This window comes from Hemitrygon akajei, chromosome 7, assembly GCF_048418815.1.
Source record: "Hemitrygon akajei chromosome 7, sHemAka1.3, whole genome shotgun sequence".
Taxonomy (NCBI): domain Eukaryota; kingdom Metazoa; phylum Chordata; class Chondrichthyes; order Myliobatiformes; family Dasyatidae; genus Hemitrygon; species Hemitrygon akajei.
The window spans coordinates 160282571-160297915 of NC_133130.1; the positions used below are offsets into that span (position 1 = coordinate 160282571).

The following is a 15345-nucleotide window of genomic DNA, read 5'->3' on the forward strand; positions in this document are numbered from 1 at the left end:
CTCATATTACAACGTGGGACACCTGCGGCCGAAAATCCGGTGCGGCCTGTACAAGTAAAAAATTGATTTTCTTTCTAAAATTAGAGCCAGCGGCTTTTAATCAGGTGCACTCTGTAGTCCGGAATCTACGGTAATTAAATGACAGTAAACTTGACTTGACTCACTCTGGTCAAGGAAAGCAGTTTTTTAAAGTAGAGTTTAGCATAGTCTGAAATATGTGAGTGGAGGTGTTATTTAGAGTCCAAGGAAACAAGGAGTGCTCCCCAAGAGAGGACTGATGGTAATTTGTTTGGCCGTGTGTGCTGCAGCAGCTGCAGTAACAGAGACAACTGGTCTTTCATTAAAATGTAACAGCACCATCCCATTCAGCGCTTTCACACAACACAAGCAGCTCTACAGAACAATACAGATGATGGATTACGTACCTGCAACAAGACACCAACAAGAGGAAGGGACAAGTAGAACTAATTGGATGGCTCTTTCAAGTGCATAATGGCCAAGTGGGCCATTTCAATGACAGAAAAATAAATTCTTTACTCAGGACACAAAGACAGATTGTTACAGCCCGGGATCCATTGCACCAATTCTGCAGGGAATGTCTGCATCCTGTATGGAAAGGATCTGTGGTAAACCGAGCTCAAATTTGAGGTAATCAATTTGAGTTTATAGATATACAAGCCGATTTCTTTCATCAGATAGTCATAGAAAACAACAATATAGAAATAAGGCCTTCAGCCCATCTAGTCCATGCCAAACTGTTATTCTGCTTAGTCCCATTGACCTGCACCTGGATCACAGACCTTCATATCCCTCCCATCCAGTCCTTAGCTAAATTTCTCTTAAATGTTGAAGTTGAACCCGCATTTGCTACCTCCGCTGGCAGCTTGATCCACACCCACACCACTCAGAGAAGTTTCACTTCAGGTCTCCTTTAAATATTTCACCTTTCACCCTTAACCGATGACCACTAGTTCTTGTCTCGCACAACCTTGGTGGAAAAAGTGCTGTTTGGATGAACCAGAAGTGGAGAGAGTGGGCAGTTTCAAGTTCCTGGGTGTCAAGATCTCTGTGGACCTAACCTGGTCCCAACATATTGATGCAGTTATAAAGAAGGCAAGACAGCAGCTATACTTCATTAGGAGTTTGAAGAGATTTGGTATGTCATCAAATATACTCAAAAACTTCTATAGATGTACCATGGAGAGCATTCTGACAGGCTGCATCACTCTCTGGTATGGAGGGGGGCTACTGCACAGGACGTCAAGAAGCTGCAGAGGGTTGTAAATTTATTCACCTCCATCTTGGGTACTAGCCTACAAAGTACCCAGGACATCTTTAGGGAGTGGTGACTCAGAAAGGCAGCGTCCATTATTAAGGACCTCCAGTACCCAGGGCATGCCCTTTTCTCACTGTTACAATAGACAATAGGTGCAGAAGTAGACCATTCGGCCCTTTGAGCCTGCACCGCCATTCTGAGATCATGGCTGATCATCTACTATCAATACCCGGTTCCTGCCTTGTCCCCATATCCCTCGATTCCCCTATCCATAAGATACCTATCTAGCTCCTTCTTGAAAGCATCCAGAGAATTGGCCTCCACTGCCTTCTGAGGCAGTGCATTCCACACCCCCACAACTCTCTGGGAGAAGAAGTTTTTCCTTAACTCTGTCTTAAATGACCTACCCCTTATTCTTAAACCATGCCCTCTGGTACTGGACTCTCCCAGCATCTGGAACATATTTCCTGCCTCTATCTTGTCCAATCCCTTAATAATCTTATATGTTGCAATCAGATCCCCTCTCAATCTCCTTAATTCCAGCGTGTACAAGCCCAGTCTCTCTAACCTCTCTGCGTAAGACAATCCAGACATCCCAGGAATTAACCTCGTGAATCTACGCTGCACTTCCTCTACAGCCAGGATGTCCTTCCTTAACCCTGGAGACCAAAACTGTACACAATACTCCAGGTGTGATCTCACCAGGGCCCTGTACAAATGCAAAAGGATTTCCTTGCTGTTGTACTCAATTCCCTTTGTAATTAAGGCCAACATTCCATTAGCCTTCTTCACTGCCTGCTGCACTTGCTCATTCACCTTCAGTGACTGATGAACAAGGACTCCGAGATCTCTTTGTATTTCTCCCTTACCTAACTCTACACCGTTCAGATAATAATCTGCCTTCCTGTTCTTACTCCCAAAGTGGATAACCTCACACTTATTCACATTAAACGTCATCTGCCAAGTATCTGCCCACTCACCCAGCCTATCCAAGTCACCCTGAATTCTCCTAACATCCTCATCACATGTCACACTGCCACCCAGCTTAGTATCATCAGCAAACTTGCTAATGTTATTCTCAATACCTTCTTCTAAATTGTTGATATAAATCGTAAACAGCTGTGGTCCCAATACCGAGTCCTGTGGCACCCCACTAGTCACCACCTGTCATTCCGAGAAACACCCATTCACCGCTACCCTTTGCTTTCTATCTGCCAACCAGTTTTCTATCCATGTCAATATCCTCCCCCCAATGCCATGAGCTCTGATTTTACCCACCAATCTCCTATGTGGGACCTTATCAAATGCCTTCTGAAAATCGAGGTACACTACATCCACTGGATCTCCCTTGTCTAACTTCCTGGTTACATCCTCGAAAAACTCCCAATAGATTAGTCAAGCATGATTTGCCCTTGGTAAATCCATGCTGGCTCAGCCCAATCCTATCACTGCTATCTAGATATGCCACAATTTCATCTTTAATAATGGACTCTAGCATCTTCCCCACTACTGATGTCAGGCTGACAGGATGATAGTTCTCTGTTTTCTCCCTCCCTCCTTTCTTAAAAAGTGGGATAACATTAGCCATTCTCCAATCCTCAGGAACTGATCCTGAATCTAAGAAACATTGGAAAATGATTACCAATGCATCCGCAATTTCCAGAGCCACCTCCTTTAGTACCCTAGGATGCAGACCATCTGGACCTGGGGATTTGTTAGCCTTCAGTCCCATCAGTCTACTCATCACCGTTTCCTTCCTAATGTCAATCTGTTTCATTTCCTCTGTTACCCTATGTCCTTGGCCCATCCATACATCTGGGAGATTGCTTGCGTCTTCCCTAGTGAAGACAGATCTAAAGTACTTATTAAATTCTTCTGCCATTTCTCTGTTTCCCATAACAATTTCACCCAATTCATTCTTCAAGGGCCCAACATTGTTCTTAACTATCTTCTTTCTCTTCACATACCTAAAAAAGCTTTTGCTATCCTCCTTTATATTCCAGGCTAGCTTGCGTTCGTACCTCATTTTTTCTCCCCGTATTGCCTTTTTAGTTAAGTTCTGTTGTTCCTTAAAAATTTCCCAATCATCTGTCTTCCCACTCACCTTAGCTCTGTCATACTTTTTTTAATGCTATGCAATCTCTGACTTCCTTTGTCAACCACTGTGACCCCTTTCCCCCCTTTGAATCCTTCCTTCTCTGGGGGATGAACTGATTTTGCACCTTGTGCATTATTCCCAAGAATACCTGCCATTGCTGTTCCACTGTCTTTTCTGCTAGGATATCCGTCCATTTAACTTTGGCCAGCTCCTCCCTCATGGCTCCATAGTCTCCTTTGTTCAACTTTGTTACCATCAGGTAGGAGATACGGAAGCCTGAAGGCACACACTCAGTGATTCAGGAACAGCTTCTTCCCCTCTGCCATCCAATTCCTAAATGGATATTGAACCCTCAGACACTACCTCACTTTTTAAAATATATAGTACTTCTGTTTTTTGCATGTTTTTTAATCTATTCAATACACATATACTGTAATTGATTTACTTACTTATTTTATTTTGTGTTTTTTTACTTCCATATTACATATTGTATTGAACTGCTGCTGCTAAGTTAACAAATTTCACCTCACATGCTGGTGATAATAAACCTGATTCTGACCCTATCTGTAACCCTCATAATTTTGAACCAAATCTCCCCTCATTCTCCTCTATCCTAACCTATTCAATCTTCCCCTATAACCCAGGTCCTCAAGTCCCAGCAATATCCTTGTAAGTTTCCTCTGTAGTCTTTCAAACGTATTTATATACAGGCTGAGTACCCCTTAACTGAAATGCCTGGGGCTGGAAGTGTTTCGGATTTTGGAATATATAATGAGATTGCTTGGGATTGTCATCATTTCTGACTCTGAACCTATGTGCTACCATATTTACGTAAGCAGTCTTTGTCTTGCACTTGTTCATCACTTGCAAGTACTTAACAGTAAGAACTGTTACGAACCATTATCATAATGTGTGCAGAGTAACAAAAGCAACAAAACAGCAACAGGAGAAAACCTGAATCAGCTGTTGAACAACAAACAATGGCAGACTTTCAGTCTCCACCTATGATGCCATGTACACTATCTGTATTTTACTTTCTTCAGGTTTTATGTAAGGTATAAAAACAGTTAGCATTTGTAGAATTGTTCCGGTGTTAGATCTTCACAAACTCATCAAAGTTTTGTGATCAGCGGATGCTTTATCTTTAAAATTTTTGAAACCTTTAAAAATTTAATGCAGTGTCTTTTATATTTCTGCAACAAGCCTGCTAAATATTCACAAATACCTTTCATTTTTAGTTTGTTGTGATACATTTGTTTTTGTTTCGTGATCAGTAAGCGGCACATGTTCACTCCGACAGTGTTTTTCTATTTTCTATTAACTCTTGTTCATTACATACGTGAGGTCACTTTACAGAACTGTATGTGATGTGGAGAGACTTGCACATTGCCAGGGAATCCTCCCAGGCATTGAGGAATTTTCCATTTGTGATGATGTCAGCACGCAGAAGGAGGAGAGGGAAAAAAATTGGATTTCGGAGGTTTCCAGACAAGGTGTACGTAACCTGTATTTCCTGTAGACAGGTGACCAGAACTGCACACGATACTCCAAAATAGGCCTCACCAATGTCTTATGCAGCTTCAACAAAACATCCCAAGTCCTGTACTCAAAATATTTTAATTTATGAAGGTCCCCATCTACCTGTGATGGCACTTTCAAGGAAGTGTGGATCTATAATTCCCAGATTCCTTTGTTCTACCACACTCCTTAGTGCTCCACTGCTCACTGCGTAAATATTTCTTTCAAAGACACAGAAGGAAAAAATTACAACCCAGCAAACCAGTTATTTCCTCCTCCCTTCTCTTCCACAGTCCCGTAAGATTTTCCCTTCCAAATCTCTTTCAGTATAGTTACCACTGAATCTATTTCCACTGATTGTTTGAGCAGTGTACTAAAATCATAATATGTACAAAATTATGATAATGTCCCTGATAATTTTTCTTACTAAATAGATGCTTTCTTCTTGGTCGCTTCTGCAGTGAAAACACACCCTTCATTTACCCTTTCAAAGCCCTTTCATAACTCTGAAATACATTTCAACATACAACATTGTGGGAATCAGTGGATGAAAATTTTAAACAGAATGTGAAATATGTACAGTATGCTTAGGGCAAGTAGATACCTTTGCATCTTGGTTCCCAAAAATTTCCAGCCCTGGAGCTTTCCCACCATGTCAGGGCCAGTTATAGACTAGTCAATAAAAATTAAAAACTATAAATCAATTCATTATCACACAAATACTGGATGGTAAAAGACAAATATATATATACCAGCATATATTGCATTATACTTATGGAGTATATACCATAAACAGTCGATGCTTCATTAGGATGAGAAAGGAACAGGGACGAAGCCTGAATAATTCTGACTTTTCTTACTCGGGCTTCCCCTGCCTTCCTTTCCAGTCCCAGTGAAAAGACTCAGCCCAAAGTGTCGACTGTTTATTCCTTTCCAAAGATGCTGCCTGGCCTGCAAGCTCCTCCAGCATTTTGTGTGTGTTGCTCTGGATTTTCAGCATCTGCAGAATCTCTTGTGTTTATATACAAGTTTATAAAATCTCTGATTTTATACAGATTTCTCACCAACCTCATACACAAGATACAACAACCACATCCACCCAACAGTTCAGGCATCCTGAAAATCAAAAATCTGCAAGGTTGAAAATCTGAAATAAAAAGAGACACTCAACAGGCAACATTTGTCAAGACAGTTTCTGAAAAGAAGGATATGATTCGCACCGTTCCATGAAAGGACTGACAAATATCATCTACAAAACCATGAGTAACACCTCTGGAGCAATGGCCAACATAGTTTGTATGTATCCTTTGGTAACCCATGTTGGATATTCACAGGAAATACACTGTCCTTAAAGAAAACCACAAGCTAACAAACGTCTACACACTTGTCAAAAATCCATTGGTCTTTAATGAAACACACAACAGACTCTGTATATTAATGACAACACCATCTTTCCATGGTAACATACGCAAAATGCTGGAGGAACTCAGCAGGTCAGGAAATGAATAAACAGCCGAAATTTCTAGCCAAGACCTTTTGTCAGGACTGGAAAAGAAGAGGAAAGAAGCCAGAAGGGGGGGGGGGGGGGGGGGGACCTTCCTTGGCAGAAAAAGCAAAGCAGATTCTTTGGTTGGTGAGAATACAGATAACTTTCATCTGGATGCTCTTGTACATGAGCCACAGCAAGTCAGCAAACTGGCAAAAAAAAAGTAAATCTCAAAAAAGGTGAGGGAGTATCCCACTTAAAAGGAAATACTGAAAATACTGAGGAATTTCGTCCCTTGGAAAGTGTTCAGTTTTCGTCATGCTCTGCCCCAGCCAGCAGTGACAGCTGAGTCACTGAACACATACTGTACGAGGCTAGTGTAACACACATAAACCACCAGGGAAACTCGGCTGGGTGCAGCCGCATCAATGGACGAAAATGAACATCCAGGTTTCAGGCCGAGACCCTTTGTAAGGTCTGGAAAGAAAGAGCAGAAGCCAGTGGGGGAAGAGGAGGAGCACGAGCTGGCGGGTGATACATGATGGGGAATGGAATAGAATGATGAGAGTAGCTGGGGGGAGGAGAATGATAGGTGGAAGAAGCAAATGGTTGAGGAAGAAGGAATCTAAAGGGAGAAGACAGTAGACTATGGAATAAAGCAAAGGAGGTGGGGAACCAGAGAAAGATGAAGGTGATCAGCAGGTCTTGTGAGGGCAGGAGAGGAGAAAGAGAAGGGGCACAGGGCCAGAGGGATAAGGAAAATGAGGTGGGGGAGGAGGTAAGGAAACCAATACTAGTGAATAGTGCAAGTTAGAGAAATCAATGTTGATGCTGCCAGGTTGGCCTGTGGAAAGCGGCCAGTGAAGGAATGGAGATTTGAGGCTTTGACTCGAGAGATTCTGGCAGTTTTGGCAGTTGGACTGTGCAATCAAGTCAATCAAGATTTGAATAGCTCAGCAGAAAGCCGTTGATTAGACAATCAAGATTTGAATAGCTCAGCAGAAAGCAGCTGATTGGGCAATCGAGGTCAGGTGACCAAGCAGTTTGAAAAGCTCAAACAAATAAAGGGTTACCTCAAGTGGAGCGGCCTGTAGAAAGCGGCCAGTGAAGCCTTTGAGGCTTCGACGAGAAGAGGCTGAGGATGAGCTTCACTCCAAGTGAGGTAAGGCCGGGTAAGTTCCTTTCAAAGGAGAAAGTTTCAAAAGTTGAGGCAAGTATTGGGTAGGTCATGGCAGCTGAGATCAGCCCTGTGGTTTGTTCATCCTGCAGCATGTGGGAAATCAGGGCTATTCCCAGTGTTCCTGACGACTATGTGTGCAGGAAGTGTGCATTGAGCGTCTGGAGCTGCGATTGGATTCATACTGGAGCATCCGCGATGCTGAGAAAGTCGTGAATAGCACGTTCAGTGAGTTGGCCACACCACAGGTAAAGGCTACACAGGCAGAAAGGGAAGGGATGGCCACTAGACAGCGTAGCAGTAGGCAGGTAGTGCAGGAGTCCCCTGAGGTCATCTCCCTCCTAAACAGATATACTGTTTTGGATACTGTTGGGGGAGATGTCTCGTCGGGAAGGCAGCAGCAGCCAACTTCATGGCACCAAGTGTGGCTCTGTGGCACAGGAGGGAAGGAAAAGGAGTGGGAGAGCTATAGTGATAGGGGATTCGATTGTAAGGGGAATAGATAGGCGTTTCTGCGGCCGCAAACGAGACTACAGGATGCTATGTTGCCTCCCTGGTGCAAGGGTCAAGGATGTCTCTGAGCGGCTGCAGGACATTCTGGAATGGGAGCATGAACAGCCAGTGGTCGTGGTGCACATAGATACCAACGATACAAGTAAAAAACGGGATGAGGTCCTACAAGGTGAATTTAGGGAGTTAGGAGATAAACTAAAAGGTAGGACCACAAAGGTAATAATCTCTGGATTACTACCAGTGCCATGTGCTAGTCAGAGTAGAAATAGGAGGATATTTCAGATGAATACGTGACTTGAAAAATGGTGCAAGGGGGAGGGATTCAAATTTCTGGGGTATTGGAACCAGTTCTGGGGGAGGTGGGACAGGTATAAACAGGACGGTCTGCACCCGGGCTGGACTGGAACCAATGTCCTAGGGGGAGCGTTTGCTACTGCTGTTCAGGAGGATTTAAACTAATGTGGCAGGGGGGTGGGAACAAGTGCAGAGAGACAGAGGGGTGTAAAATGAGGGTAGAAGCAAAAAGTAGTAAGGTGAAAAGTAAAAGTGGCAGGCAGGCAAATCCAGGGCAAAAAGCAAAAAGAGCCACTTTTCAACATAATTGTATAAGGGCTAAGAGTGTTGTAAAAACAAGCCTGAAGGCTTTGTGTGTCAATGCGAGGAGCATTCGTAACAAGGTGGATGAATTGAATGTGCAGATAGTTATTAATGAATATGATATAGTTGCGATCACAGAGACATGGCTCCAGGGTGACCACGGATGGGAGCTCAACATCCAGGGATATTCAATATTCAGGAGGGATAGACAGGAAAGAAAAGGAGGTGGGGTGGCATTGCTGGTTAGAGAGGAGATTAACACAATAGAAAGGAAGGACATTAGCCTGGAGGATGTGGAATCGATATGGGCAGAAAACGCTGGTGGGAGTTGTGTACAGGCCACCTAACAGTAGTAGTGAGGTTGGGGATGGCATTAAACAGGAAATTAGAAATGCGTGCAATAAAGGAACAGTAGTTATAATGGGTGACTTCAATCTACATATAGATTGGGTGAACCAAATTGGTAAGGGTGCTGAGGAAGAGGATTTCTTGGAATGTATGCGGGATGGTTTTCTGAACCAACATGTCGAGGAACCAACTAGAGAGCAGGCCATTCTAGATTGGGTATTGAGCAATGAGGAAGGGTTAGTTAGCAATCTTGTCGTGCGAGGCCCCTTGGGAAAGAGTGACCATAATATGGTGGAATTCTTCACTAAGATGGAGAGTGACATAGTTAATTCAGAAACAAAGGTTCTGAACTTAAAGAAGGGTAACTTTGAAGGTATGAGACGTGAATTAGCTAAGACAGACTGGCAAATGATACTTAAAGGGTTGACGGTGGATATGCAATGGCAAGCATTTAAAAATCGCATGGATGAACTACAACAATTGTTCATCCCAGTTTGGCAAAAGAGTAAACCAGGGAAGGTAGTGCACCCGTGGCTGACAAGGGAAATTAGGGATAGTATCAAGTCCAAAGAAGAAACATATAAATTAGCAAAAAAAAGCGGCACACCTGAGGACTGGGAGAAATTCAGAGACCAGCAGAGGAGGAAAAAGGGCTTAGTTGGGAAAGGGAAAAAGGATTATGAGAGAAAGCTGGCAGGGAACATAAAAACTGACTGTAAAAGCTTTTATAGATATGTGAAAAGAAAAAGATTGGTCAAGACAAATGTAGGTCCTTTACAATCAGAAACAGGTGAATTGATCATAGGGAACAAAGACATGGCAGACCAATTGAATAACTACTTTGGTTCTGTCTTCACTAAGGAGGACATAAATAATCTTCCGGAAATAGTAAGGGACCGAGGGTCCAGTGAGATGGAGGAACTGAGGGAAATGCATGTTAGTAGGGAAGTGGTGTTAGGTAAATCTAAGGGATTAAAGGCAGATAAAGCCCCAGGGCGAGATGGTCTGCATCCCAGAGTGCTTAAGGAAGTAGCCCAAGAAATAGTGGATGCATTAGTGATAATTTTTCAAAACTCCTTAGATTCTGGATTAGTTCCTGAGGATTGGAGGGTGGCTAATGTAACCCCACTTTTTCAAAAAGGAGGGAGAGAGAAACCGGGGAATTATAGACCGGTTAGTCTGACATCGGTGGTGGGGAAAATGCTAGAGTCGGTTATCAAAGATGTGATAACAGCACATTTGGAAAGAGGTGAAATCATCGGACAAAGTCAGCATGGATTTCTGAAAGGAAAATCATGTCTGACGAATCTTATAGAATTTTTTGAAGATGTAACTAGTAGAGTAGATAGGGGAGAGCCAGTGGATGTGGTATATTTAGATTTTCAAAAGGCTTTTGACAAGGTCCCACACAGGAGATTAGTGTGCAAACTTAAAGCACACGGTATTGGGGGTATGGTATTGATGTTGATAGAGAATTGGTTGGCAGACAGGAAGCAAAGAGTGGGAGTAAACGGGACCCTTTCAGAATGGTAGGCAGTGACTAGTGGGTACCGCAAGGCTCAGTGCTGGGACCTCAGTTGTTTACAATATATATTAATGATTTAGACGAGGGAATTAAATGCAGCATCTCCAAGTTTGCGGATGACACGAAGCTGGGCGGCGGTGTTAGCTGTGAGGAGGATGCTAAGAGGATGCAGGGTGACTTGGATAGGTTAGGTGAGTGGGCAAATTCATGGCAGATGCAATTTAATGTGGATAAACGTGAGGTTATCCACTTTGGTTGCAAGAACAGGAAAACAGATTATTATCTGAACAGTGGCCGATTAGGAAAAGGGGAGATGCAACGAGACCTGGGTGTCATTGTACACCAGTCATTGAAGGTGGGCATGCAGGTACAGCAGGCAGTGAAAAAGGCAAATGGTATGTTGGCATTCATAGCAAAAGGATTTGAGTACAGGAGCAGGGAGGTTCTACTGCAGTTGTACAAGGCCTTGGTGAGACCGCACCTAGAATATTGTGTGCAGTTTTGGTCCCCTAATCTGAGGAAAGACATTCTTGCCATAGAGGGAGTACAGAGAAGGTTCACCAGATTGATTCCTGGGATGGCAGGACTTTCATATGAAGAAAGACTGGATCGACTAGGCTTATACTCACTGGAATTTAGAAGATTGAGGGGGGATCTTATTGAAACGTATAAAATTCTAAAGGGATTGGACAGGCTAGATGCAGGAAGATTGTTTCTGATGTTGGGGAAGTCCAGAACGTGGGGTCACAGTTTAAGGATAAAGGGGAAGCCTTTTAGGACCGAGATGAGGAAAAACTTCTTCACACAGAGAGGTGAATCTGTGGAATTCTCTGCCACAGGAAACAGTTGAGGCCGGTTCATTGGCTATATTTAAGAGGAAGTTAGATATGGCCCTTGTGGCTAAAGGGATCGGGGGTATGGAGAGAAGGCAGGTATTTTCTATGCACCTATTTTCTATGTTTCTACTAAGACAGAATATGACATGTTGCTTCTCTAATCTACGTCTAGCTTCAAATGAGGCTGGAGAGGTGGCCATGGACAGATATGTTTGGTCATTTGTTCTAATATTTATTTCTGGCCATTTTCTGTGGGAATGAGAAACGGAATTAAAATGGCAGCCCATCAGGAGCTGCTGGTTGTTTCGGTGCCCTCTCTCACATTCGCGGCTGGGATAGATTTGCCAATGGTAAGTCAGCCATTGATTATGGAGAAAGGCAGAAATTTAGAGTTGAGGGCAAAACTGGGTTAGCTGCAACATTACAGAATGGTGGAGCAGTCTAGAGGGTCATATGGCCTACTGTTACTTTATTTATGTTCTTATCGAATTGTCAAATGAAATTTGACATGGGCGAGAAAGTAAATACTGTATTAGGACAAGTGACCAAACATTGTAAGGAACATTTTTCTTTTAAAAAAAAAAAATAAATAAAAATGAAAGAGAATGAAGTTATAGGTGGAACTCCAGAGCTCTGGACTGAACCATTTTAAGCAATGGCTGCCTATGGGATGACATGGGATGACAATGGTTGCCTATGGGATGACATGGGATGACAATGGTTGCCTATGGGATGACATGGGATGACAATGGTTGCCTATGGAATGACATGGCCAGCTATGGGGAAAAGGAATAAGATTAAATCTATGATAGCTAATAGTAATGGGCTGAATGGTCTCCTATATAGCAATAATTCTATAATTCAATTAAGAAATACTCGAGCCTCAAGACAAATAACGAAGATTCCTTAGACAGTTTTGTACTGAGGGAGATTGCAGACACAGAGTGGACAAAACCATGGAGGGATTTGAAAACAAAGGAACAGTATTTTAAAATTGAGGCTTTGTCAGACTGAGAGCCATGAAATGGCAGTGAAACAAAGTGAATAAGACTTGGTGTTATAAAACTATATGGAATATTGATTGGAGCTCCAGTTCAGGTTAAACTAATACTGCAGGATAGAGAGAAACAAGTCCTTGCTGATGAAAGGCAAGCTGAGGCGTAAAGCTAAGAAATACAATTTTGTGCAAAAAATGACCCGTACAGAAATAAGAATCATTCACGAGGCAGAGAGAAGCAGCATGTCAATTTAAATAAAAGTATGAACTATGGGAAGCCTATCACGTCCATGATTTCTTGCATTTTGTACTGTTAGGTTTCACAGTTTACACTCTGCATTATGCTAGCCTTCTCTTCGTGTGATCAACACACACAAAATGCTGGTGGAATGAAGCAGGTCAGGCACCATCTATAGGGAGAAGCGCTGTTGACGTTTCGGGCTGAGACCCTTCATCAGGACTAACTGAAAGGAAAGATTTGATTCAAATCTCTTACTATCTCTCCTTTCAGTTAGTCCTGGCAAAGGGTCTCGGCCTGAAATGCCAACAGCGCTTCTCCCTATAGATGCTGCCTGGCCTGCTGCATTCCACCAGCATTTTGTGTGTGTTGCTTGAATTTCCAGCATCTACAGATTTCCTCGTGTTTGTCCTCGTGTGATGCTTGCTTTTCTGGCCTCTGCTACATTAAGAGATTATTTTAAAAACAATTATCTTATTCTTTTATAGTAATACCAGCTTTCAGGCCAGCAAGATCCCAAGCACGCCAACATATCTGGTCGCAGACAACACAACTGCAGCATGCTATTATCACCTGAGGCTCAAAAAGAAGCTTTCTCCCTCTCCTGGTCCATGGTGTCAGGAATTGAGAGCACCAGGCCTCACTGCAATAGCTTCCACACATCAATACCAATAGAAATTAACCATTTCATATTGCTCAAAGATTTCTACCTTATTATGCCAATGTTTTTGAGGAGTTGAAGGTGTAAATAAGCTTTTTTTAAAAATAGTAACTTTAATGCTGTTGATTTTTGCCTAGGTGTTTTCAATAAAGCGATTTTTTTTTTTTTTTTTCTCTCTTTTTACTTTTAAAAAAATATATACAATTGACATCATGGCAAGGCTTCATCCAGCATCAATCTCTAACGACCCTTGAGAAAGTGGTGGCGAACTACCGTGATTTAGACAATGGAACAAAAGAAATAAACTTGCCCTTCAAGGTGGGGCATAACTTGGCGGGAACTCACAAGTGAGGCATGCAAATATATCTATTCTCTCGTCCATCTAGCTGGTGGAGGAAGGGGATTTTGGAAATGCCAAGTTGAAGGTCATGGGTTTCAGAATGCTGTCAAAGAAGCCTTGTCAAATATACACTGCAGACCTAGAGCACTAATGATGGGGGAGGTGATGTCTAAGATCATGAAGGAAGTGCTAATAATTGAACTGCCTAAGTGAGCCAAACTTGTTGGATTCCATGACCAGTGGTCAAGCTCTATCGTACATCTGACAAGACCTTGTACCAAATGGAAAGGCTTTGAGTGGTGCAATGTGAAGAGTGGTTCATTCTTTTCAAGATGAATCACCAGCAAGTACAACATTCATTGTTCTCCCCAAGTGAGTATTCATGAAAAGGTAGTAATGAGCCACCCTCTTAAGAACTGCACTGTTTCTGGAGAAGAACTCCCATTCTGGGACCTTAAGGTTGTCATAGGTGGGGGTGGTGCAGAGATAAGTGCCCACCACTTAATAAATGCTCCCAAAGGCATGCAGCTCCAATAGCCTCTGACAACCAAGTTCAGCTTCCGGCCTACACACATAAGAACATAAGAGATAGCAGCAGGAGTAGGCCAATCGGCCCCTCAAGCCTGCTCTGCCATTCAACAAGATCATGGCTGATCCAATCTTAACTCTAGTTTTCACCGAATCCCACAAGGCAACAGTGCCAACCAACAGGGCACCATGCCACCCATTTTATTTTATTATTCATCCCGCCCAAACCCATGTGATCACCCGGGGGAAAAAAAACCGAGTTGCCAATTGAGGAGAAAAAATCTGGAAAATTCCTCTCTGACCCATCCAGGCTATCGAAAACTGGTCCAGGAGATCACATGGCTGATCTAAACCTAGCCTCATGTCCACTTACCTGCTCGCTCACTGTATCCCCTAATGCCATTTTTATCCAGGAAAATGTCTTATCTCCGTTTTGAATTTATTGAGTGTAGTAGCTTCCACAGCTCTCTGGGGCAGTAAATTCCACAGCCCCACTACCCTGAGTGAAGAAATTTCTCTGCATCTCAGTCCTGGAACGGCATCCCCTTATTTTAAGATTATGCCCCCTAGTCCTAGTTTCACCCATCATTGGGAACATTCTCCCTGTATCCACCCGATCAAGCCCCTTCACAATCTTATATGTTTCAATAAGATCGCCTCTCATTCTTTGGAACTCCAATGAGTAGAGTCCCAAACTACTCAACCTCTCATCATACATCAACCCACCCATCCCCGGAATTAACCGAGCCACGCATTGGATCCCTCCTAAACCGAGCGGAACCACTTCTACTGATAGGAGAAGGGGCAAAGGTGAGTTACTGGTACCTTAAAACCACTGGTTTCAAGCAGATGGAACTTGTCAGCCGTGGTTAGCAGCTCATCTAGAAGGAAAACTCTGATCTCAAACCTCCGCTGTCTTGCGGCTATACCCACTCATGGGGAAGGCTTCGGGAGTGACTCCCGAGAGAAAAATCCATAGCTGAAGCCCCTAAGCCAAAGGGTGATGAATTTATGGAATTTGTTGCCACATGCAACTGTGGAGGCCAGGTCGTTGGGTGTATTTAAGGCAGAGATTGCTAGGTTCTTGATTGGAGACGGCATCAAGGGTTACGAAGAGAAGGCTGGGAACTGGGGTTGAAGAGGAGATAGAAAAAAAAGGATCAGCCATGATTGAATGGTGGAGCAGATTCAATGGGCCAGATGGCCT

General features: G+C 43.1%; 2 protein-coding genes across 3 annotated transcripts in view; one reads left to right on the forward strand and one right to left on the reverse strand.

Moving 5' to 3' along the window:
* Positions 1-15345, reverse strand: part of ptpa (protein phosphatase 2 phosphatase activator) — a 66911-nt gene that overhangs the window by 47391 nt on the left and 4175 nt on the right. Inside the window, exon 1 of one of the 2 annotated variants that reach the window (XM_073052349.1) lies at positions 7452-7472. The exons of the other annotated variant lie outside the window; for it this stretch is intronic. The gene's annotated coding sequence lies outside the window, so the exon portion shown is untranslated. Of the gene's footprint in view, positions 1-7451; positions 7473-15345 lie in introns of those variants that run through there. 2 annotated transcript variants of the gene reach the window in all.
* The window catches only part of crata (carnitine O-acetyltransferase a), a 63753-nt gene continuing 55879 nt past the window's right edge, over positions 7472-15345 (forward strand). Inside the window, exon 1 of the mRNA XM_073052342.1 lies at positions 7472-7540. Coding sequence (XP_072908443.1) covers positions 7520-7540 — 21 coding nt within the window. The 5' untranslated portion in view covers positions 7472-7519. The remainder of the gene's footprint in view (positions 7541-15345) is intronic.